Source organism: Pagrus major, chromosome 11 (assembly GCF_040436345.1).
Source record: "Pagrus major chromosome 11, Pma_NU_1.0".
NCBI classification, from domain to species: Eukaryota; Metazoa; Chordata; class Actinopteri; order Spariformes; family Sparidae; genus Pagrus; species Pagrus major.
This window is the reverse complement of record NC_133225.1, coordinates 7,997,818-8,021,626: the sequence shown is the minus strand read 5'-3', so window position 1 is coordinate 8,021,626 and position 23,809 is coordinate 7,997,818. Positions and strand designations below refer to the sequence as shown.

The 23,809-nt window shown below is 44.5% G+C and overlaps 1 protein-coding gene across 1 annotated transcript; it reads right to left on the bottom strand.

Annotated features, from left to right (window-relative positions):
* Nucleotides 1-2: 2 nt before the first annotated feature.
* cc2d2a (coiled-coil and C2 domain containing 2A) lies at nucleotides 3-23,164 on the bottom strand. The gene is made up of 37 exons (XM_073475689.1): nucleotides 23,136-23,164; nucleotides 22,863-22,916; nucleotides 22,565-22,645; nucleotides 22,035-22,194; nucleotides 21,628-21,719; nucleotides 21,380-21,481; nucleotides 21,219-21,299; nucleotides 20,926-21,138; nucleotides 20,687-20,846; nucleotides 20,428-20,564; nucleotides 20,196-20,327; nucleotides 18,635-18,844; nucleotides 18,404-18,510; nucleotides 18,154-18,294; nucleotides 17,457-17,613; nucleotides 16,831-17,099; nucleotides 16,428-16,605; nucleotides 16,140-16,293; nucleotides 15,836-15,983; nucleotides 15,230-15,368; nucleotides 14,930-15,133; nucleotides 14,722-14,814; nucleotides 14,539-14,630; nucleotides 12,817-12,984; nucleotides 12,653-12,710; nucleotides 12,443-12,552; nucleotides 12,080-12,176; nucleotides 11,885-11,983; nucleotides 11,615-11,791; nucleotides 11,022-11,225; nucleotides 10,832-10,921; nucleotides 10,633-10,746; nucleotides 10,409-10,543; nucleotides 1,359-1,481; nucleotides 1,215-1,273; nucleotides 949-1,126; nucleotides 3-808 (listed from the first exon to the last, which is right to left on the bottom strand). The coding sequence occupies exons 2-37, from the start codon at nucleotides 22,866-22,868 to the stop codon at nucleotides 623-625; spliced, it is 4,854 nt and encodes a 1,617-aa protein (XP_073331790.1). The 5' UTR covers nucleotides 22,869-22,916; nucleotides 23,136-23,164; the 3' UTR covers nucleotides 3-622.
* Between the last annotated feature and the right edge of the window lie 645 nt (nucleotides 23,165-23,809).

The following is a 23,809-nucleotide window of genomic DNA, read 5'->3' as shown; positions in this document are numbered from 1 at the left end:
AAAGATGAAAAAGTGACATTTAATTGTCTCAACACATTAAAAGGTGCAATATGCAAGAATGGTAGTTCAAAACAAAAACATTAAAACGTGAAGAAAAAACAGTTTTGACATTGAGTATGATTGACAGGTGGCCAATTCTTACAAATTGCATCTTTTTTAAAAAACAAAACAAAAAACAAACGTAAGAAAACACATGCCCAGTGTGCTGAGCTATCAGGTATATACATACATTTGGTTGATTTTGTGCTAGATTTTGGTAGTGTTGTTAAGGCATTTCTCTATTTTGCTACTATTCCGATTCCTCCATATGTGTCATAGATAAATAAAATAATGGAAATACATTTTAATACTGTCCAATACGACAGCCACAAAAAAGGCTATTTTTTAACAGCGTCAAGAAGAACTGAATATCATCACGCTCAGGATGGAGCGATTCAATGCAAAGTTATTATTTTGTGATGGATTGGAGACTTTAGACTGGTACCTGAGTATTATCAAAATATCTATATTATAAAATCTATCCAATACTGTGCAAACATAGTGTGAGTAATGAAGTTGGCTTAAAAAAAGCTAAAGCGCATTTATATACAGAAGCATGTGATACAGAGTGAGATCTCTTGTATCACGTGCGCACCAGTGAGGCCAAGTACACCCACACAGACAGGACATGATTAGGGTAGGGGTGCACATACACAGCCAGGGCAAACTCCACATTGGATCCCTGAATGTTGTGAACTCCAGTGCTGTGCACCGCCTCGATGATGGGCCCGATCTCAGAGAAAGGCAGATGCAGTGGGAATCCTGAAATCTAAAAAGAAAAAAAGGCCTGTTAGTTGTAATTTATGGTGATTTCTGCCAGCTGACATCGTCGAAATAATAGATTGACGACATCACTTGGTGGCTCACTCTAGTGACTATTTTTCCAGGCACTCCCACTTCATGTCTCACCCTGTGGTCTCCCAGCAGGCTCTGCAGCTCGTGCCGGTGCCCCTCAGCCATGTCCTGCCCCCCGCTCAGCTCCAGTTTGGGCAGGAACTGTTTCAGGGTGCTGGTGCAGTAGCGGTTCCAGCGGGTTGGGTGACGAGGCCGCCACTCCATGATCTTCTCCTTCAGGATCTTCTCAATACTGTGGAGAGCAAGATGGGACAGTAAATGGGTTTTGTCTAGCGTGGAGCTGCTGCCCAACAGATCAACATGACTCAGTGGTAACTTGCCTGTCCTGAAGGTCTGCTGCGGCTGCTTTGTCTGCGCGCCTATATGACAGCTGCTCCGGCTGAAGAAAAGTAGATTTAGAATAAAATCTTAAAAAATTACAACTGAGCATTCAACAAGGTTATACAGAAACCTTGAACACTCACCTGCACACTTGACAGCCCGGGGTGAGTGAAGGATCGGGAGAAAAACGGCTTCCACAGATTGGCTTTTGAGACGTCAAAACTTATCGTCATTGGTGATGTATATTCTTGAATGTTGAGCCACACCTAGGTAAAAAAAACCAAAAAACAGAATATTCAATAATCTGCTACAACATTAAAAATGAAGATGAAATCCCACATCATGAACTGGTAAACTAATGTCATATAAGATGCTATTATTATCCATCCTGAGTGAGCACAACTCTAGGTACAGGTGTGAATGTCCCCAAGACACATTGAGGTCTTATTTTAGATCCAATCTATTACATGTTTGGGCTCTCTTAACCTGCCAATGTCAGCAGCAGAGTCTGTTTCAACCGATCCAACAACTGAAAAAGTAACCAGAATATCACCAGACTCCCTTAACAAATTGCACAATTTAGAGAGTTCTTAGCCTTCTTGTAAATTTGGCATTGAATACATCACATTAAAGTGTTTCATTCCTTGTGAAAAGTGTCAGATTGACGCAGCATCACTGTACCAGCCTGTCTGCTTCCATATCATAAGTGCATCTTATCTGCCAACATTTAGCAGCTGTCTGAACACACTGTTTCAACTGATTTCATCATTTACACTGAATTTATGAAAGACATTCATCATCACTTCAATCATGACAGAAAACAAGTTGATTTTTTACAAATACAGTCAACAGTAAACAGTATATGCTAAAATGTGGTCATCTATGGAGAAAAACAAAAGAATTTTTTTTTTTTTTTCTAAATTGTGCAAACTCACAAAATTGTGCAATTATGTGACCTTTGGTCAGGGGAGGGGACAGAATACAAGAATTAGACACAAGGGAGGCTTTTTGGATTCCTAGACGGGATGTTTTAAAGATGAGGACAAAGATTTCACATGTTTTTTTTGTCATTTATTGTTTCTGTAAAACTTTAAGGGGTATTATATTATGTATATGGGTGTCTAATTTGTAAGCATGTATGGGTCAGTGACAAATAAGGGTTTACATTATGAGCAATTCAAAAATGTTTTAAAAAATTGTTATTTTGTATTTATGTTGGTTTCATGTAATTCGAAATAGCATTTGAACTATTTTTTACGAATAGTTGGGAAAAAGGGAGTCAACTGTCTCCTCTGGTCTCAGGGCAGAAGTTGTCTGAGGGCAGGTGAATCCCTCCTGGTCTCAGGGCAGAAGTTGTCTGAGGGCAGGTGAATCCCTCCTGGTCTCAGGGCAGAAGTTGTCTGAGGGCAGGTGAATCCCTCCTGGTCTCAGGGCAGAAGTTGTCTGAGGGCAGGTGAATCCCTCCTGGTCTCAGGGCAGAAGTTGTCTGAGGGCAGGTGAATCTCTCCTGGTCTCAGGGCAGAAGTCGTATTTTTCTGTTTTAAGGCAACGTGGTTGAACAAAAGGGAGTCAACTGTCTCCTCTGGTCTCAGGGCAGAAGTTGTTTTGTAGGATTTTCCTCATGGCTGTTTAGTCTCATCTGGTCCCAGGGCAGAGACCATTGTTTCCCACAATTTTGTCTGAGGGCAGGTGAATCCCTCCTGGTCTCAGGGAAGAAGTCGTATTTTTCTGTTTTAAGGCAACGTAGTTGGAAAAAAGGGAGTCAACTGTCTCCTCTGGTCTCAGGGCAGAAGTTGTCTGAGGGCAGGTGAATCCCTCCTGGTCTCAGGGCAGAAGTTGTCTGAGGGCAGGTGAATCCCTCCTGGTCTCAGGGCAGAAGTCGTATTTTTCTGTTTTAAGGCAACGTGGTTGAACAAAAGGGAGTCAACTGTCTCCTCTGGTCTCAGGGCAGAAGTTGTTTTGTAGGATTTTCCTCATGGCTGTTTAGTCTCATCTGGTCCCAGGGCAGAGACCATTGTTTCCCACAATTTTGTCTGAGGGCAGGTGAATCTCTCCTGGTCTCAGGGAAGAAGTCGTATTTTTCTGTTTTAAGGCAACGTAGTTGGAAAAAAGGGAGTCAACTGTCTCCTCTGGTCTCAGGCACAGAAGTTGTCTGAGGGCAGGTGAATCTCTCCTGGTCTCAGGGAAGAAGTCGTATTTTTCTGTTTTAAGGCAACGTAGTTGGAAAAAAGGGAGTCAACTGTCTCCTCTGGTCTCAGGGCAGAAGTTGTCTGAGGGCAGGTGAATCCCTCCTGGTCTCAGGGCAGAAGTTGTCTGAGGGCAGGTGAATCCCTCCTGGTCTCAGGGCAGAAGTTGTCTGAGGGCAGGTGAATCCCTCCTGGTCTCAGGGCAGAAGTTGTCTGAGGGCAGGTGAATCCCTCCTGGTCTCAGGGCAGAAGTTGTCTGAGGGCAGGTGAATCCCTCCTGGTCTCAGGGCAGAAGTCGTATTTTTCTGTTTTAAGGCAACGTGGTTGAACAAAAGGGAGTCAACTGTCTCCTCTGGTCTCAGGGCAGAAGTTGTTTTGTAGGATTTTCCTCATGGCTGTTTAGTCTCATCTGGTCTCAGGGCAGAGACCATTGTTTCCCACAATTTTGTCTGAGGGCAGGTGAATCCCTCCTGGTCTCAGGGAAGAAGTCGTATTTTTCTGTTTTAAGGCAACGTAATTGGAAAAAAGGGAGTCAACTGTCTCCTCTGGTCTCAGGGCAGAAGTTGTCTGAGGGCAGGTGAATCCCTCCTGGTCTCAGGGCAGAAGTTGTCTGAGGGCAGGTGAATCTCTCCTGGTCTCAGGGAAGAAGTCGTATTTTTCTGTTTTAAGGCAACGTAGTTGGAAAAAAGGGAGTCAACTGTCTCCTCTGGTCTCAGGGCAGAAGTTGTCTGAGGGCAGGTGAATCCCTCCTGGTCTCAGGGCAGAAGTTGTCTGAGGGCAGGTGAATCCCTTCTGGTCTCAGGGCAGAAGTTGTCTGAGGGCAGGTGAATCCCTCCTGGTCTCAGGGCAGAAGTTGTCTGAGGTCAGGTGAATCTCTCCTGGTCTCAGGGCAGAAGTTGTCTGAGGGCAGGTGAATCTCTCCTGGTCTCAGGGCAGAAGTCGTATTTTTCTGTTTTAAGGCAACGTAGTTGGAAAAAAGGGAGTCAACTGTCTCCTCTGGTCTCAGGGCAGAAGTTGTTTTGTAGGATTTTCCTCATGGCTGTTTAGTCTCATCTGGTCCCAGGGCAGAGACCATTGTTTCCCACAATTTTGTCTGAGGGCAGGTGAATCCCTCCTGGTCTCAGGGCAGAAGTTGTCTGAGGGCAGGTGAATCCCTCCTGGTCTCAGGGAAGAAGTCGTATTTTTCTGTTTTAAGGCAACGTAGTTGGAAAAAAGGGAGTCAACTGTCTCCTCTGGTCTCAGGGCAGAAGTTGTCTGAGGGCAGGTGAATCCCTCCTGGTCTCAGGGCAGAAGTTGTCTGAGGGCAGGTGAATCTCTCCTGGTCTCAGGGAAGAAGTCGTATTTTTCTGTTTTAAGGCAACGTAGTTGGAAAAAAGGGAGTCAACTGTCTCCTCTGGTCTCAGGGCAGAAGTTGTCTGAGGGCAGGTGAATCCCTCCTGGTCTCAGGGCAGAAGTTGTCTGAGGGCAGGTGAATCCCTTCTGGTCTCAGGGCAGAAGTTGTCTGAGGGCAGGTGAATCCCTCCTGGTCTCAGGGCAGAAGTTGTCTGAGGGCAGGTGAATCCCTCCTGGTCTCAGGGCAGAAGTTGTCTGAGGGCAGGTGAATCCCTTCTGGTCTCAGGGCAGAAGTTGTCTGAGGGCAGGTGAATCTCTCCTGGTCTCAGGGCAGAAGTTGTCTGAGGGCAGGTGAATCTCTCCTGGTCTCAGGGCAGAAGTCGTATTTTTCTGTTTTAAGGCAACGTAGTTGGAAAAAAGGGAGTCAACTGTCTCCTCTGGTCTCAGGGCAGAAGTTGTTTTGTAGGATTTTCCTCATGGCTGTTTAGTCTCATCTGGTCCCAGGGCAGAGACCATTGTTTCCCACAATTTTGTCTGAGGGCAGGTGAATCTCTCCTGGTCTCAGGGAAGAAGTCGTATTTTTCTGTTTTAAGGCAACGTAGTTGGAAAAAAGGGAGTCAACTGTCTCCTCTGGTCTCAGGGCAGAAGTTGTCTGAGGGCAGGTGAATCTCTCCTGGTCTCAGGGAAGAAGTCGTATTTTTCTGTTTTAAGGCAACGTAGTTGGAAAAAAGGGAGTCAACTGTCTCCTCTGGTCTCAGGGCAGAAGTTGTCTGAGGGCAGGTGAATCCCTCCTGGTCTCAGGGCAGAAGTTGTCTGAGGGCAGGTGAATCCCTCCTGGTCTCAGGGCAGAAGTTGTCTGAGGGCAGGTGAATCCCTCCTGGTCTCAGGGCAGAAGTTGTCTGAGGGCAGGTGAATCCCTCCTGGTCTCAGGGCAGAAGTTGTCTGAGGGCAGGTGAATCCCTCCTGGTCTCAGGGCAGAAGTCGTATTTTTCTGTTTTAAGGCAACGTGGTTGAACAAAAGGGAGTCAACTGTCTCCTCTGGTCTCAGGGCAGAAGTTGTTTTGTAGGATTTTCCTCATGGCTGTTTAGTCTCATCTGGTCTCAGGGCAGAGACCATTGTTTCCCACAATTTTGTCTGAGGGCAGGTGAATCCCTCCTGGTCTCAGGGAAGAAGTCGTATTTTTCTGTTTTAAGGCAACGTAATTGGAAAAAAGGGAGTCAACTGTCTCCTCTGGTCTCAGGGCAGAAGTTGTCTGAGGGCAGGTGAATCCCTCCTGGTCTCAGGGCAGAAGTTGTCTGAGGGCAGGTGAATCTCTCCTGGTCTCAGGGAAGAAGTCGTATTTTTCTGTTTTAAGGCAACGTAGTTGGAAAAAAGGGAGTCAACTGTCTCCTCTGGTCTCAGGGCAGAAGTTGTCTGAGGGCAGGTGAATCCCTCCTGGTCTCAGGGCAGAAGTTGTCTGAGGGCAGGTGAATCCCTTCTGGTCTCAGGGCAGAAGTTGTCTGAGGGCAGGTGAATCCCTCCTGGTCTCAGGGCAGAAGTTGTCTGAGGTCAGGTGAATCTCTCCTGGTCTCAGGGCAGAAGTTGTCTGAGGGCAGGTGAATCTCTCCTGGTCTCAGGGCAGAAGTCGTATTTTTCTGTTTTAAGGCAACGTAGTTGGAAAAAAGGGAGTCAACTGTCTCCTCTGGTCTCAGGGCAGAAGTTGTTTTGTAGGATTTTCCTCATGGCTGTTTAGTCTCATCTGGTCCCAGGGCAGAGACCATTGTTTCCCACAATTTTGTCTGAGGGCAGGTGAATCCCTCCTGGTCTCAGGGCAGAAGTTGTCTGAGGGCAGGTGAATCCCTCCTGGTCTCAGGGAAGAAGTCGTATTTTTCTGTTTTAAGGCAACGTAGTTGGAAAAAAGGGAGTCAACTGTCTCCTCTGGTCTCAGGGCAGAAGTTGTTTTGTAGGATTTTCCTCATGGCTGTTTAGTCTCATCTGGTCCCAGGGCAGAGACCATTGTTTCCCACAATTTTGTCTGAGGGCAGGTGAATCCCTCCTGGTCTCAGGGCAGAAGTTGTCTGAGGGCAGGTGAATCCCTCCTGGTCTCAGGGCAGAAGTCGTATTTTTCTGTTTTAAGGCAACGTAGTTGGAAAAAAGGGAGTCAACTGTCTCCTCTGGTCTCAGGGCAGAAGTTGTTTTGTAGGATTTTCCTCATGGCTGTTTAGTCTCATCTGGTCCCAGGGCAGAGACCATTGTTTCCCACAATTTTGTCTGAGGGCAGGTGAATCTCTCCTGGTCTCAGGGAAGAAGTCGTATTTTTCTGTTTTAAGGCAACGTAGTTGGAAAAAAGGGAGTCAACTGTCTCCTCTGGTCTCAGGGCAGAAGTTGTCTGAGGGCAGGTGAATCTCTCCTGGTCTCAGGGAAGAAGTCGTATTTTTCTGTTTTAAGGCAACGTAGTTGGAAAAAAGGGAGTCAACTGTCTCCTCTGGTCTCAGGGCAGAAGTTGTCTGAGGGCAGGTGAATCCCTCCTGGTCTCAGGGCAGAAGTTGTCTGAGGGCAGGTGAATCCCTCCTGGTCTCAGGGCAGAAGTTGTCTGAGGGCAGGTGAATCCCTCCTGGTCTCAGGGCAGAAGTTGTCTGAGGGCAGGTGAATCCCTCCTGGTCTCAGGGCAGAAGTCGTATTTTTCTGTTTTAAGGCAACGTGGTTGAACAAAAGGGAGTCAACTGTCTCCTCTGGTCTCAGGGCAGAAGTTGTTTTGTAGGATTTTCCTCATGGCTGTTTAGTCTCATCTGGTCTCAGGGCAGAGACCATTGTTTCCCACAATTTTGTCTGAGGGCAGGTGAATCCCTCCTGGTCTCAGGGAAGAAGTCGTATTTTTCTGTTTTAAGGCAACGTAATTGGAAAAAAGGGAGTCAACTGTCTCCTCTGGTCTCAGGGCAGAAGTTGTCTGAGGGCAGGTGAATCCCTCCTGGTCTCAGGGCAGAAGTTGTCTGAGGGCAGGTGAATCTCTCCTGGTCTCAGGGAAGAAGTCGTATTTTTCTGTTTTAAGGCAACGTAGTTGGAAAAAAGGGAGTCAACTGTCTCCTCTGGTCTCAGGGCAGAAGTTGTCTGAGGGCAGGTGAATCCCTCCTGGTCTCAGGGCAGAAGTTGTCTGAGGGCAGGTGAATCCCTTCTGGTCTCAGGGCAGAAGTTGTCTGAGGGCAGGTGAATCCCTCCTGGTCTCAGGGCAGAAGTTGTCTGAGGTCAGGTGAATCTCTCCTGGTCTCAGGGCAGAAGTTGTCTGAGGGCAGGTGAATCTCTCCTGGTCTCAGGGCAGAAGTCGTATTTTTCTGTTTTAAGGCAACGTAGTTGGAAAAAAGGGAGTCAACTGTCTCCTCTGGTCTCAGGGCAGAAGTTGTTTTGTAGGATTTTCCTCATGGCTGTTTAGTCTCATCTGGTCCCAGGGCAGAGACCATTGTTTCCCACAATTTTGTCTGAGGGCAGGTGAATCCCTCCTGGTCTCAGGGCAGAAGTTGTCTGAGGGCAGGTGAATCCCTCCTGGTCTCAGGGAAGAAGTCGTATTTTTCTGTTTTAAGGCAACGTAGTTGGAAAAAAGGGAGTCAACTGTCTCCTCTGGTCTCAGGGCAGAAGTTGTCTGAGGGCAGGTGAATCCCTCCTGGTCTCAGGGCAGAAGTTGTCTGAGGGCAGGTGAATCTCTCCTGGTCTCAGGGAAGAAGTCGTATTTTTCTGTTTTAAGGCAACGTAGTTGGAAAAAAGGGAGTCAACTGTCTCCTCTGGTCTCAGGGCAGAAGTTGTCTGAGGGCAGGTGAATCCCTTCTGGTCTCAGGGCAGAAGTTGTCTGAGGGCAGGTGAATCCCTCCTGGTCTCAGGGCAGAAGTTGTCTGAGGGCAGGTGAATCTCTCCTGGTCTCAGGGAAGAAGTCGTATTTTTCTGTTTTAAGGCAACGTAGTTGGAAAAAAGGGAGTCAACTGTCTCCTCTGGTCTCAGGGCAGAAGTTGTCTGAGGGCAGGTGAATCCCTTCTGGTCTCAGGGCAGAAGTTGTCTGAGGGCAGGTGAATCCCTCCTGGTCTCAGGGCAGAAGTTGTCTGAGGGCAGGTGAATCCCTCCTGGTCTCAGGGCAGAAGTTGTCTGAGGGCAGGTGAATCCCTTCTGGTCTCAGGGCAGAAGTTGTCTGAGGGCAGGTGAATCTCTCCTGGTCTCAGGGCAGAAGTTGTCTGAGGGCAGGTGAATCTCTCCTGGTCTCAGGGCAGAAGTCGTATTTTTCTGTTTTAAGGCAACGTAGTTGGAAAAAAGGGAGTCAACTGTCTCCTCTGGTCTCAGGGCAGAAGTTGTTTTGTAGGATTTTCCTCATGGCTGTTTAGTCTCATCTGGTCCCAGGGCAGAGACCATTGTTTCCCACAATTTTGTCTGAGGGCAGGTGAATCCCTCCTGGTCTCAGGGCAGAAGTTGTCTGAGGGCAGGTGAATCCCTCCTGGTCTCAGGGAAGAAGTCGTATTTTTCTGTTTTAAGGCAACGTAGTTGGAAAAAAGGGAGTCAACTGTCTCCTCTGGTCTCAGGGCAGAAGTTGTCTGAGGGCAGGTGAATCCCTCCTGGTCTCAGGGCAGAAGTTGTCTGAGGGCAGGTGAATCTCTCCTGGTCTCAGGGAAGAAGTCGTATTTTTCTGTTTTAAGGCAACGTAGTTGGAAAAAAGGGAGTCAACTGTCTCCTCTGGTCTCAGGGCAGAAGTTGTCTGAGGGCAGGTGAATCCCTCCTGGTCTCAGGGCAGAAGTTGTCTGAGGGCAGGTGAATCCCTTCTGGTCTCAGGGCAGAAGTTGTCTGAGGGCAGGTGAATCCCTCCTGGTCTCAGGGCAGAAGTTGTCTGAGGGCAGGTGAATCCCTCCTGGTCTCAGGGCAGAAGTTGTCTGAGGGCAGGTGAATCCCTCCTGGTCTCAGGGCAGAAGTCGTATTTTTCTGTTTTAAGGCAACGTGGTTGAACAAAAGGGAGTCAACTGTCTCCTCTGGTCTCAGGGCAGAAGTTGTTTTGTAGGATTTTCCTCATGGCTGTTTAGTCTCATCTGGTCCCAGGGCAGAGACCATTGTTTCCCACAATTTTGTCTGAGGGCAGGTGAATCTCTCCTGGTCTCAGGGAAGAAGTCGTATTTTTCTGTTTTAAGGCAACGTAGTTGGAAAAAAGGGAGTCAACTGTCTCCTCTGGTCTCAGGGCAGAAGTTGTCTGAGGGCAGGTGAATCCCTTTTGTGTCATCTCTTCTCTTGTTGTTTCATTGAATGTCATTATCTGGGTCATGTGAAAGCCTCCTTTTGGCTGTGGCCACTATGTCGGCTTTTTTAATGACTGCCCTTTTAATGATTTAGCCACTAAAGGCTAATATTTCCTTCCTCATTTTCCTCATTTTGTGAGTTGTTGAGTTAGGAGAGACTTTATACACATTGTGAAACGTTGTCTAATGATAATTAAGAATTTGGATCTTTTTGTAAATTCTGCAACTGTTATACATCAATCTCTTTTTTCCTATAAAAAACGTTTGTCCCAGTGATGTATGTGTTTATTTGCATACAGAGCTGGGAAGTTAGATCAGATCACAGGTGGTCACTTGAAGCGCCTGTCAATTAGAGCTGTCCACCTGTGATTGGATCACTCAGGATGGATGGTATTACCAGGTCAGAAAAGGGCTACAGTTGCTATGTCTTCACTCACATTGTCAGCGTTGACCAGGGAACCAACTGTCTGCAGGGGGCAGAAGGTGTCATACTGTCCGTAGTACTGACCACTGCTGGGGTTCCAGATCAGGTAGCGGCTCTGCTCATAAGTCAACACGTACGCTGTGGGTCCCTGAGAAAGAAGTCAAAAACCTTAGTGCTGCTGCAGAGAGAAATACATATTTATTTATTTAATTTATTTATTTATTTATTTTTACACACCTCTGGTATAGCAGTGCCAATTATAAGCCAGGCTTTCTTGCCCATAGACAGGAAGTAGTTGCACAAAAGTACAGCGTGCTCCTCTTCATCTCCTGCTAGGAGGGTTAGGAATTCCTAAAAACAAGAAGAGGAAACAATATGTACAGTAAGATGGTCATTCTGGCTGCTCTAACAATCAACTCAGAGAGGATTCACTCACTCCACAGGTGCTCCACAGGTCACAGGTGCCAGAAAACGAAACCCTGTCTGGCAGAGATGGGATGAGCGAGACGAATCGGGCGACCAGAGCCTGCGTACAGATGGAGTCAGATTGTCAAACAGTTACTACTGAAGAAGATAGGAGTGATCGAGCAGCCTCTTAATGCATTCACTTTAATTAAGCGACTGACCGTGGCCTCCTGGGAGTTTTCAGGGAATGCGTCCAGTAACTCCTGAGGTGGATTGAGCGGTTTAATGTAACGTGTGATGAACACCGTCTTCCCGTTGAGGTCTATGACGGTGGTGATGCAGGGTCGGTCCGGGTAAGACCGAGCTGCGTCCCTCTCGAATCTCTCTGCAGCCTGCAGCAGGTGCTCGTCCTCTTGGCTGTCAAACTGTATGAAAAGTTCAAAGGTTACAGCAAAAAAATACAGGCCAGCAGCTCTGTGTGAATGAATTCATATGCTTCAAGAGTGATGTGGTGAATTAGGTAAATAAAAAAGGACGAGTGTTACCTTCACTTCCTTTATCTAGAACATGCAGCAGACGCATAAGCATACAAGTGACACAAAAGGATGAGAAATAAAGGCACAAATTACTACAATGATGCACAACCACCCAGCACAACAACAGACTTGTGAAAATGATTGAAAGTGAACATATCTGATACAATATTGACATTAATCTAAGACACACTAAGACAAACTTGCACACAGTGATGCAGGCTGGGTACTACAAAGCAGACGTGATCCATCCTCGAGTTTGTTGCTTAAATTCGAATTACCTTCTCCCTGATCGTTTCCCCAGGCACCAGCTGAGGTTCAATGGTGATGAAGAGTGTGATGAACGCTCCCTCACTCAGGCTCCGCAAAGTATCATAGCCACCATTAGTGCCGTGGCTGCGCTCCTTACTGTACCCCAGCAACACTGCCGGTGTGTTCACCTTGAATGTTCCATCAATCTATCCAATAGTGTTAAAAAGAAAAACATTAGTTAGGAAGTCAGCATGCTAATAAGTGTGTTGTAAAAAATAGACAACAACAAAGAGTCTCACCCTGGACTGAGAGTAAATGGTGCTGAAAGGAATCTTGACAGAGCCCAACCAGTGCTTCTCTACACGGGTGTGTATCGACTTCCCTTTGTCTTTGTCAGTCTGAGGAGCAAAAGGTTCAACTGTGAAGCAAAGAACAACTCGAGGAACAGAATCGGATTTAATTTCAGTGAGAGACAATGAACAGTGTTTACTCACCACTCCAGTTTCATAAACCACCTCATCAAATATGTTGATGAAGACTTCATCTTTGACTGATTGCAAGCTAGCAGTGCTGTAGTCGCCATTTGGTGCACTGCAGAGATATTTCAGCTCATTTGTTAGTGATATCGTACTTGTAAACTGCACCAGACAGTGTAGAAATACTCTGTTACAAGTAAAAGTATTAGCATCAAAATACATTAAAGTACCAACAGGAAATGTACTTATCTTTACTTCACTATGCAGAGTGGCATTTCAGAACAATACATATTATATTATTGGATTAAAGTTATTGACAGTGATGGAATATAACATATGCGAAGTGAACATTTATCTGAAAAATAAATAATATTTTTTCACCTAAATGGCAGCTGTAGCTCCTCGTTCCAGGAGGGGTTTGGTCCATCAGCTGTGGTAGTTTGAAGCACTGTGCGCTGGAAGGAAATCTCCACAAAGGGCCTCACTTGTACCTTCATTGCACAAGTAACAAACAAACACATGATACAAAACACATGCCAAAAGAGATCGTGCTGATAATCAGCTGTAAAGAACAATTAAGGTGTATTTTACCTGGCTGAGGAGCCAATCGCTGCCCTGGATGGCTGTCTGAGACGACTGTCCTGGTCTACTGAAAGAAAAACCCATCAACACATTAGCTAAAGAGCATTCTTAATTCTTATTTCTGACGTCAGAAGAGGATTTTTAGTCTCTTCTAAAAACTATATGACACTCACTTGGTCTGGGGCCTGCGAACGGGGACGTCGTACGCCCGGATGATGTTGACGAGCAGCTTAATGTCTCCATTGGACAGATTCTGAGCCGTCACCTTCTTTCTTTCTTTCCTCTGAGGTTTCAGCGGTCGTTTTGGTTCAGCCAGCTTGAAAAGGTTTAATCCCAGAATCCTGAGTGTCACAACAAACAGCTGTTATCATCCACTCAGCAACCTCCAGGAAACTGCAACTTAATTTACTGAGAGATCAAAAATGTTGTTTGTTCAAAGGGTGGGATAGGATTATTACCACCAACAGTACTCAGTCCCTTCAGGTATTTGCAAATTTATGATGAAAATAACAATTTGGGGCTGATTTGACCTCAACATTTTCTTTTTCCATGTTCTTTTATGGCAAGAGTAAGTAAGAGTAAGAAAGTAAGCAAGTAAGAGCTGTTGACAAATGGGACAACTAAGGTGAAAGTTGTTCGTATTGAGTAGCTTATTATGTATTTACGGTGTACTACTACTGCAAATATGCAGGATTTAATTGTGGCCCAGAGGGAAGAGGAAGAGGATTGTTTCACTTGTTTGAACAAAGGAAACATACCAGCGTATTACAGGCAATACTGCACAAGTCCAATGGTGCCTTGCCAAGTGTTAAGGCATGTGTTGCCATAGCTGATGTTAGTAAAATCAGGATAAACACAAACTGTTTTGTTACACTTTGCATGTCAGCTGCTTTTCATTATTATAAAAAGCAAAACTAGATAAATAACTCCCATTAGTTCTGTTTAGTTGTAAATATATGAAATTACTATAGTAAGTAAATATATTGACAACATTATAAATGACTACCATATAAAAATATCAGAAGAGCAAAATCATAAAAAACAACAACATATTTTTTGAGAGAACACCCAAAAAAATCAAACTGTTTAAGTGAAAAAATCTCTGCAAAATCCTAAAAGGACTGAATACGACACAATAATGGTCACTACTACTGCATTGGTACTTAGGGTTCAAACAAAATAGGGGAACATGGACACGGAGGGTGGGAGAAAAATAAAAGAAACTCTAAGCACATACCCTGGACCTGCACCACTGTTAAAAATGCAAAGCAGAAGAATAACAGAAAAATGGAACAGAAAAGATTATAACCTGCACTTTGAGTAATGGAAAAAAATGTGCAAAGTAACACCCAGCAGCGTGATTGGCGTTGAGGTACATTAATGTGTATAAATCAGTGCACAGGCCCTCACACACTGACAATTTCGCATTTTCTGTTATTGTGTCCACATGTTGTGAAACCTGCTCTGAAGCAGTTCCAGAGGAGAGTATTACTCAGCCAGGGGAATGTAATATTGAGCTTGAGATCAAACAGGCTTACGTCAGCCTGTGATTTATATCGGCCCTGTCACTCTCTCTAATTGGCTGATCTGGCTGTTCGTCCCACAGCGCAAGGTAATCCAAGTTATCTAACCTTTCCTTTACAACTTGTGCAGGGAGTTCAAGATCTCTTTGCAATTCTTCAATTTGTTTTGACAAGAGGAACAAGCTTAAGAAATGATCAATTATGATAAGGTAAGTAGAACTTTGTTTACATGCTTGAATTACTATTTTTTGATTGGCAGGAAAAAGAAGTCTCGCGTTTACATGCAGAACACAAACATGAAAGAATGTCAGTTGTGAAAGACGGGAGTTTGACAGAATATTTAGCCAGTTGATAAAGCTGAGGAGTGTTTACCCGATGCTTGGTATCTCCTCTTCTATCACCAAGTCAGACAGAAGGTAGTGATGCTTGGCAAGAATAAACCTGTTGATGACTGATTCTCGGATCTGTGGGAAAACAACATTGTTCGACACTTAGCGCTATTCACCTTAAAAATTGGTGTTACACAAACATGTTTACATCACACTGGTTACTCACCTTCTGATGTTGTTTGGCTTTGCGGGCTCGCTGTGGATCCAGATGGTCTCTAGTGTCAATTTCCTCTCCTTCTTTCAGTCTCTTCTCATATTCCTGAAAACATTTTCAACCAAAAGAGAAAAAAAAGAGCTTCACACAGAGCTTCATACATCCTCATTCTGCCTTATCCAGAATATTCTGGGATGTAATAAATATTTGGAGGACTGACCTGGAACACCTTATCAGTGACCTCCCTCTCCAGAGCGGGAACACCTTTGTAATTCCGAAACTCTGCCACTTCCTGGTTCCTGAGCCGGAGCAGACGGAATCTTTTGGACCGCTCCAACTCTTCATCGGTCACAAAGTTGAACTCCTCCTGCAGCTGCTCTAGACGGAAGTACTCGGGAGCCGTTACCTCTCCGCTACTGGCCAGCTGAGGAACCACAGGTACAAAGACAGATGCCATGTTTTCATTCCCAGATTGTTGAGATCTCTTTTCTCATTCACAGTGCTGTATTCTGATACCCACTTTCAGCAGCTGCATGATAGAGCCATTTTTTGGATCGTTGGGGTCCAGTCGTGACTGTGTGGCCCACTCTCCAATTTTTTTCATGTCATATAGTCCAGATGCCCCGATATATGTGACGGCATCAAGACGGCCCAAGCCACTAGAAACACAGAGACGGTAAGTGATTAATAATCACAATGACCATAGGGTAGTTTGTTATATAGAAAAGGTACAAAGACAGACTTAAAGCACTACACAAGTGTTTTTGCCATGTTTTAACCCATAAACTAAGGACGGCATACATAATAGAGAAGCTGAAGCTAGGGCTGGGCAATATGTATCGATATTATATCATTATTGTGATATGAAACTGTACATCGTCTTAGATTTCAGATATCGTTATATCACGATATGACACAACATATTATAATAATCATATGAATTTTTCAGTTGTCTGATGACAGAAAACAGCAGTTTAGAAAGAAATACAATCCCAAAACACTAATGTGGCATATGTGGTATTCTTAAGAATATGATCAGCAGTGATGTAAATCATATACAACATGTAGTTTATGGGACAAATAAAACATGCAAAACCACCAGTACATATCTTTTAAGCGATTTTACCTGTGTATGCCGCCTGGTTGTTGAGACACAGGAGGGGCGAGTGGTACATCATCCTCCCCGATCCCCCAAGAAACACTGCAAGACAGCTTCCCAGAGGTCAACAGGGTCTGTTTGTTACTGCCGTCAGCCTCAAAGGAGAGAGGCACGTCTGACGAGTCACACAGAAAGGAAGACAGAGACTGAAATGACAGGTGCCTGTCCAACAAATGTGGGGGCTATGAATCACATTCAAATATAAATGTCATCCTTGGAGTTGGAAAATATTTGTGGCTGACAGTGTTTCAGGTCAAATGAAGGTGTTTACCACTTCCTACACCATCGTGGTCGAACATCACTCTCTGGTTGCTGCTGAACTCAAATTCCTCCAGAGTGCCGTTACCCGTCAAAACTGACGGTTCTGGCACTGGAATATACACTTGAGCCAGGAGGGAGCATGATGAGCCAATCTCCTCAAACACCTGCCCATACACAGTACACACACACACACACACACACACACACACACACAAAAGAGAGGCAGAAATGAGAAAAGATGTAGTAATCTATCAAACTGTGGATTAGTAACAGCACGCTTAATGTCTCTGTACTGTACCTGCAGACTGATGCTCTGCGGACAGTTAACTATCTTGAGATTGAAAATCTGACCAAAGTGCACTCTGAAATCAGAGTTCAAGGAGCGGCTGTCCGTTCTCGAAACTTCTTTGTCATTGTATAGGATCTTGATGAAAAGAGAGCGTCTTGCGACATCCTCTCTTCGAGCTGTTTCAGGCCTGAAAACAAGGAGCAAACAAACATGACGAAAAATGTCTTAAGTACCAAAGCAGACGTGCAGTCCATCTTCACAAGTCATTTCATTTCGAGTGTTAAACAAGTGGACAACCTGCCAGTAGGTGAGATACGTAAATTTATTTTCCATATTTCAGCCCATTTACTAACATCTGGGATCGGATGTAAAATCTCTTCTACTTTCTCTCTCTGTGTGTTTCTGCTCTTACCTGGGGCAGAGATCACTGGCGGTGATGTTTCCAGATGCAGACAGCTCAGGGATTAAGATGGCCTCTCCAGGTTTCCTGCGTATCCTGGAGGCTTTCTCTCTGACCTGCTGCTCTATAGAGTCAAAATCAGGCTTCTCCAGAGGTTCCGGCTTTGGGGGACCTTCTTCAGCGGGACCTTCTGATTCGCTCGCCTCCTGGTCTTCATCTTCCTCTTCTGTGTCGTCCTGTGCCTGGCCTTTCTTCTTCTTTTTCTTCTTCTTCTTGGCTTTCTGAATACAATGAATACAATATACAAGGGGCAAGGCTGTTGTTAATTCAAACCAGAATTTGAACTTAATTTATTTACTATTCTTCATGAGATGAAGATGAGATGATTCGATTTAACAGATTTGAATACGGTTCCCTTCGATTTGACCAAGATACATACTGAGCAGAACATTTTTCAGTTGAAAAAAACAACTTGTCAATGCTCTCTAGTGGAAGAACTTTGTAATGGTGACACTGTTTCTAAACCTAGTCGGGCATATTTTCCCTGCAGCTTATTGTCACTCATCAGACAACACAGTACCGACATATTTGCAGTTGGCCAACATCTACTGATTTATCAGTGTAGCTCTAGCAGGTACCTGTTTCCTCCTCCAGAGTTTCCACTCCTCCAGCTGTTTCTTGTACTCTGCCAGCTTTCTCTGGTAGTCCTCCTCGCTCTCTGCCTCCAATTCCACGACCTCTGCCAGGATCTCGTCTTCGTACTCGCGCTCATCCGACGCACGGTCCAAGTTCTCTCTGGAGTAAGATTATAAAAAAGCATAGCACATTAGAGATTACTCAGACTCTAAGGACTTATCTGGACTAACATCCCTAGAAAGGCTAATTTTTAGGTTTTGTCGAGCCAGCTCACACAAAGACAGCCTGGCTGGGTCGAACTTGCTTTGCAGTATACCGCTCTGGTCATGTACCAACCATTTGTCAACATATTTGTGTTTTTGTATTGTAATTTATGACCATTTCATGACTTGTTTTTTAAATTTAATTATTATTTTGTTGTATACTTATCTATTACCTTTTTCCTTCCTATAGTCATTTTCTTTTATTTAGTTCTACAGTCATGTGGGAGCTCTTGTTCAGTGTGTTCTGTGTAGAGTAAAGTGATCGTTTGTTGTTTCTTGTTGTTGAAACTAAAGCAATAAAGATATTACAGGCAGGCTGGGTGGAGTTACACCTGTAAACGCGTTCTTCTGGAAGCACATCTCTGCACATAGTATGTTATTAAAGTTCTATAGAGGAGCACCAGCAAATGCGTTATTACAAAGAGGGGCCAATTACCTTCTAAGGTAGAGCTTAAAGGGCGTGTTGGTGTACTTCTGAAGGTCTCTCTGGGCCTTGAGCTCCTTCCACACTTTAACTATGTTCTTCAGTAGGGTCCTGTCTTTCCCCTGCTCGCTGTCTCGCAGCTGCCGAGTGTTCCTGTGATATTCAGGGGAAAAACACAGCAGCATATTAAAGTTATGGTGCAAAAGGGTCCCTGTTTGTAGCCTGAGCAGGACTTGGATGGAACAGAATCTTGGTTACTCACCGAACCTCCAGACTGTACTCGGATATCCTCTGCTGCATGGCTGGAGAGAGGTTCTGCCCGCCATGGTAGTTGAGCATATTCCGCAGTGCGATCCGGGATCCATTCAACTAGTACACACAGGAAACACAAAACACACCAGATATGAAGTATATATGGCTTATACTTAATTTTGTTATGTATTCAGTAATGTTTCACAATACAACACAGACACAGTCAGCTGCTGAAGCTTACCTTGTCCGTGAGGTGTCCTGTCAGATTATTGTGCTGCCTGGTAAGGTACTGATCATACAACTGAGCTAAACGAGCCCCCAGGACGTGTTCGCGACTGAAGAGTGGGTGATGAGAGAAGATCAGCCCAGAGACGTCAACATCGAGCTGGTAGTCTCCTTCAGGGTCCGCTGCACCAGCGATATACAGATTAGCATACTTGGACTTGACCGCCTGGGGGATAGAACAACATCATCCATAATGCAACACTCTGAAAAAATAATAATCACACAACTGTGTGTATCTAAGTATGTGTGCGAGCATGAAATAGTTAGCAAGATTGACAGAAGCACGAGGGAATAAGAAGTTATGCGTGACAACAATGAATCATAAACACCCACTGAAACTACAATGAGTGCTCTGTTTTCTACATGATCACATACGGCAGCTGTGTCTCCAGAATAAAAAAAAAAGATGTGTGAAGAGAAACCTTCTTTGATGACAACAGTTGGATACATACTTGCTTCACATCAGGCACGCCCAACCAGTGAACCATTTCTGAACACTGTTTTGGATCATTGTCAGTTTATATTTTCATGTTTATATATTTATTTTATTTAGTCTCCATGGTCAGTCACATCATTGCACAATCTAAGATTTGTACATTTAGAAGTGTGAATAAAGTCTAGAATTAGCTGCTTCTGCTGAGGATGGAGATGCACGATGCTATCCAACTGTTCATGTTTCAATTTGTCACTGAGCTGTACATACCTAACCATCCTTTACGAATCAATAAGGCAGTTCCTTTTACACACTACACAGGTAAAACATTTTACATGCAAGTATCCAATATTTACCTAAAACAGATAATTCAAAGACGTCACTCAACAATGTAATTGTAGGGAAATACTACTCAGTTAAACTTCTTATTGTTTATTAATGTCCGTGGATCAAGATGAGCTGGAGCGCTACTGGATGGAAACGTGTATCCCACCAAGCGAAGATCCACTTGTGTGGTGGTGTGGGAAGACAAAACACTTTCCAAAACTATGCCGGCCTGCAAATCACTATTTCTGTCTGCCTGCCACATCTGTGCCAACTGAGAGATTTTCAGCTGCTGGAATTATTGTTAACTGTTAACTGACTGAGAGATTTTCTGACTGGCCTACTATCTGCCATCGTATGGACACTAGTATGGGTATTGGGACAGACCAAAGTTTTAAACTCTACTTTCTTGTTTGTAGCTACAAATAGACATTTAGAAAAAAAAATTCAACTTAATTTCCAGCTCTTCCTCAAAAGGTGACTTCACATTGCTGGAGTTTTGATGTAGCTGTACTGTACACAGATGTGTCAGCCTCCACCTCTGTTGTATTCCCTGATAACAAACGCTTCCTCCCTTCCTGTTCCTTTGAACCAAATGCCAAACTGCCCTTTTGCTTTTTTTCAAAATGGCAGAGGGGTGAGAGAACACTCAAGTCTGAGGGAGCCACCACACTTTCAATGTACGAACGTGCACGCTGCTTCAGATGTGGCAAATGAATGAAGTGATCGAAGTGAGAGTCAAAGCAGGTGTGTGTCTGACCTTCCTGTACACAGTGTGCAGTGCAGGGTCCAGGGCCTCCTCCATGTGGAACAGAGGGGGTCTGGTGGACGATTCCTTTATGGGGTCAGGCAGAGCCATGATCCTGCCGTCATCTCCAAACCACTTCTTTCCCTAAATAAATCATTTTTAAAAAGATATATTTTAATGTATTCCTGAATAAAGTCAGTGCCGGTGACACTGCTGAATAGTCTGGCATGTTGTTTGACATTACCTCCTCCATTTTCAGAATGCGGTTCTCCAGAATGTTCTCATTGGTCAGGGATACAGGAGGCCTCTCCCCTGCGTAAAGACCCTCGTCCTCCAGAAAACGAGGCTTCATGTTTTCAGGCAGTTTAATGGAGGTTGGGACTGTGTTGGGAATCAATTAAAGACAGTTGATATTCTGGACAAAATATTAAATCTGACATCACAGTATTTGAAAGTTGAAAGTTGTGTATGTGAATCAGGTGCTTTTGTAAATAACAGAATACCTGTTCGAAAACTTGGCGTGAAGAGAAGCTCACTTTCCTGCTGTATACATTTTCTGTACCCAATGTACTCTGCCTTCTTCACTTCCAGGAAGTCCTGGGACGATTGTTCAATGACGAACAAATCCCCCTCTTCGTCTCGCACTAGAGGAGCTTCTTCACTCTAAGATGACAGAAAGAATGTCTTATGCAACTGGAGTCAGTCGGTAATAATATGCACATATCATTTCTTATGACTTTACCTGGTCATCATGTTCATCCTGATTATCTTCATCTACTTCAGCATCTTCCTGCTCGTCAACGTCTTCTCCTCCTTCTTCATCTCCGTCCTCAGCTGCTTTTCTCTGTTTTTTTCTTTTCCTGCTAATCTTCTCTGTCTCCTCTTGTGGCTCAGGCTCAAAGTTGAATGTAAAAAAATTGTATGCCTCCTCAGCAGTCGGTACGCCTTTTGATGCCTGTATTTGCAAAGAACACATGAATAAACAATCATAAAGCATTTGTTCTTGAAATATTGCAATTCTGTTTCCAGTCTTACTCGTCTTGCTGCTTCTCGGAACTTGACCCTGGTGCTGAGGGCCGGAGGGACATCATGTCTTCCAGCTCTGTCTGGATCAACCTGTAAAACACTGGGAGTTAAACCTCCACTACTGACTACATGGGTACAATCATGGCTGACAACTGAGGTAGAATGCTCACCGCTCGGTCAAACCTTGTCACAGTGTCTCTGTCTCTGAGACTCTGGAGGCGACTGGCTGGCTCGGGAGAGGCCTCCTGCGGCTGAGCATTCTCAACTTTAGCCTGGAACACAGGAGGCCACACATTAATACTAATTTGCAAATGCAAATGTTTGCAAAAGAGGTGGTTTCAGAATCTGATTTCTTTCCAAATCTCATTCAAATACAAGCTAATTTGTTTAAAATAAAGAAAAAAAGAGTTGGGTTTACTCTGGCTGCTCTCCGTTTCTCTTCCAGGCGGCGTGTCACAAAGTCGTCTAAATGCTGAGAGCCAGGGGAATGCTGAAGTCGGGAGGAAAAGCCTACAAGACAAAGCACATAATGGAACAATAATTACATGCATTACTCAGCCTTTCATTTTTCTGTAATATAATATTTCCAGATTTAAAAAAATCTTTATTTATAGATATAAGTATAAGTAAGTTATATATAAGAATATAAGTTGTTATTTTTACAGTTATAGTAGGGTGAAAGTGTGAAAAGACACAAAAATGTTCATACTGGCTCTCCACTGGACGTCTTTTCTACAAAGACGTTGAATTGTTTTTGCTCAGCGGGGAACAGCTTTAAAGCATCAATGGAGAGGAGGCAGGTTTAAAGAAAACATGGGCAGTAACCTCTAAGCGAACCAGTCAGAGGTCTTGACAAGACCTCAGGGTCTGCTGCTTTTTCAGATGGACCTTCATCTTCACTGCGCTGCTGAACGGTGGAGATCTCCTCCACATCATCATCATCATCATCATCATGGGTATCCTGGGCTGAAGACCGTTCAAGCACCTGATATATGCCAAGAAATGAAACAATTATATATACTATACTTCTAAGTGGGTCCTATGAAAGTTATTCACTGGATTAAAGGTGCAGTATGTAAGAATTGGGCACCTCAAATTCATACTCCAAACAAAATAGGGGCAGCATATCGCCAGAGTAACCAATGAATAGTTAGTTAAGTTAGCCATGAAGCTAGTGCTCCTTTTAGCTGGATCTGCCCAGACTGGGAGATTGGAGCATCAGGGGAGTGTTGATGTCTTTGACCCAACATCAAACCTGTTGTTTTTTTACAGTCGGTTATCTTTTAATGTTTAAACTAAGATTCATATTTCCCTTTTTAAAGAATGAGAGCTGAGGGTGTGAGAGGGAGATGTACCTGTTTCTTCCGCCTTTGTAGCTGAGCCTTTAAGGTGCGTTTAAGTGTCTCTCCCGGGTCTTCCTCGCTGCTTTGCGGTTCCTGGTGCGACACAAGGATCCAGTTAAGACAAGCAGCAACAGCAAAAATGCATATGAGAACTGTACTTATGTCCACACGGCTATTTAGCTCAGCTGGAAAGGGGTTTACTTGCAGAGGGAAGAGAGAAGGAGCATTGTTGTTGAGCAGCCAGCAGCACACACAGGTGGGCAACTACAGCCTACAGGCTAAGCTACAGAACACACACACACACACCAACCTTCATTGACGTGTGTAGTTTCCCCTTACTCAGTTTGGTAGACGGAACCAGAGCCTGTCGAGTATAGTTAGATTTACTAAAGCGTTAGCAGCTCTTGTATCCGTCCCTGTGTGTTTCTCACTTTGAGTGTGAGCCGCCCCCCAAGTCATGTTGAGTCTTGTTAAGTCGAGCAGGGCTCTTGTACAGGGCTATTGTCACTCCACAGAAACAACGGGAGATATACTGTGTATCCTTAATACCAGTAATTTAAGATAGAAGTTGTACAGCTTTTACCTGAACATCGTCCTCATCTTTATTTTTTGTCAGGGTGTCCCGCAGAGCACGGCGCTTCGTTCGCAGCTTTTCTCGAATCTCACTAAGACAGGAACAGAGGCAGTTATTGAGCTAACGTTAGCTTAGATAGCTAAGAAAAATAAAAAGGGGGTATCTCAGAGACGTAACTTATAGCTAGTTAATGACAGAAACCAAGAAGAGAGCAGCTAACGTTACCTTGGGGAAGCCAGGGTGGCGGTGATAGTTTTCTGTACTGTGCGTTTACTTAGCAAATTAATGAAGAAAGCGACCTGACTGTGCCCACTGTTGTTGTGGTATAGTTGTTATTAAAACCAGTAAATTTGCTATAAAAAAAACCCTGTAATTTCCCGCACAGGATATTTTCCATCAGTACTTAGCAGACCAGTACCGTTATCGCTGCCTAGTAACGAGATAAACTACTTCTCAACCTACCTTGAAAATTAGCGCCGATGCATCCAAACCGCTTCCGTCAATATCAAGATTCTATACGCCCAACGGACTGTCAATCAAACAACTTACTGACGAAAGACCCGCCTTCTACGGAGTCCGAGAAGCCATTAAAGCGCAAGAGCAAATTGTTCTTCCCTCCAGCTGTTGTTTTTGTCACTCTTGCCAGTGAAAACATTACGGCTGACCGGTTTTGACTCTTCATA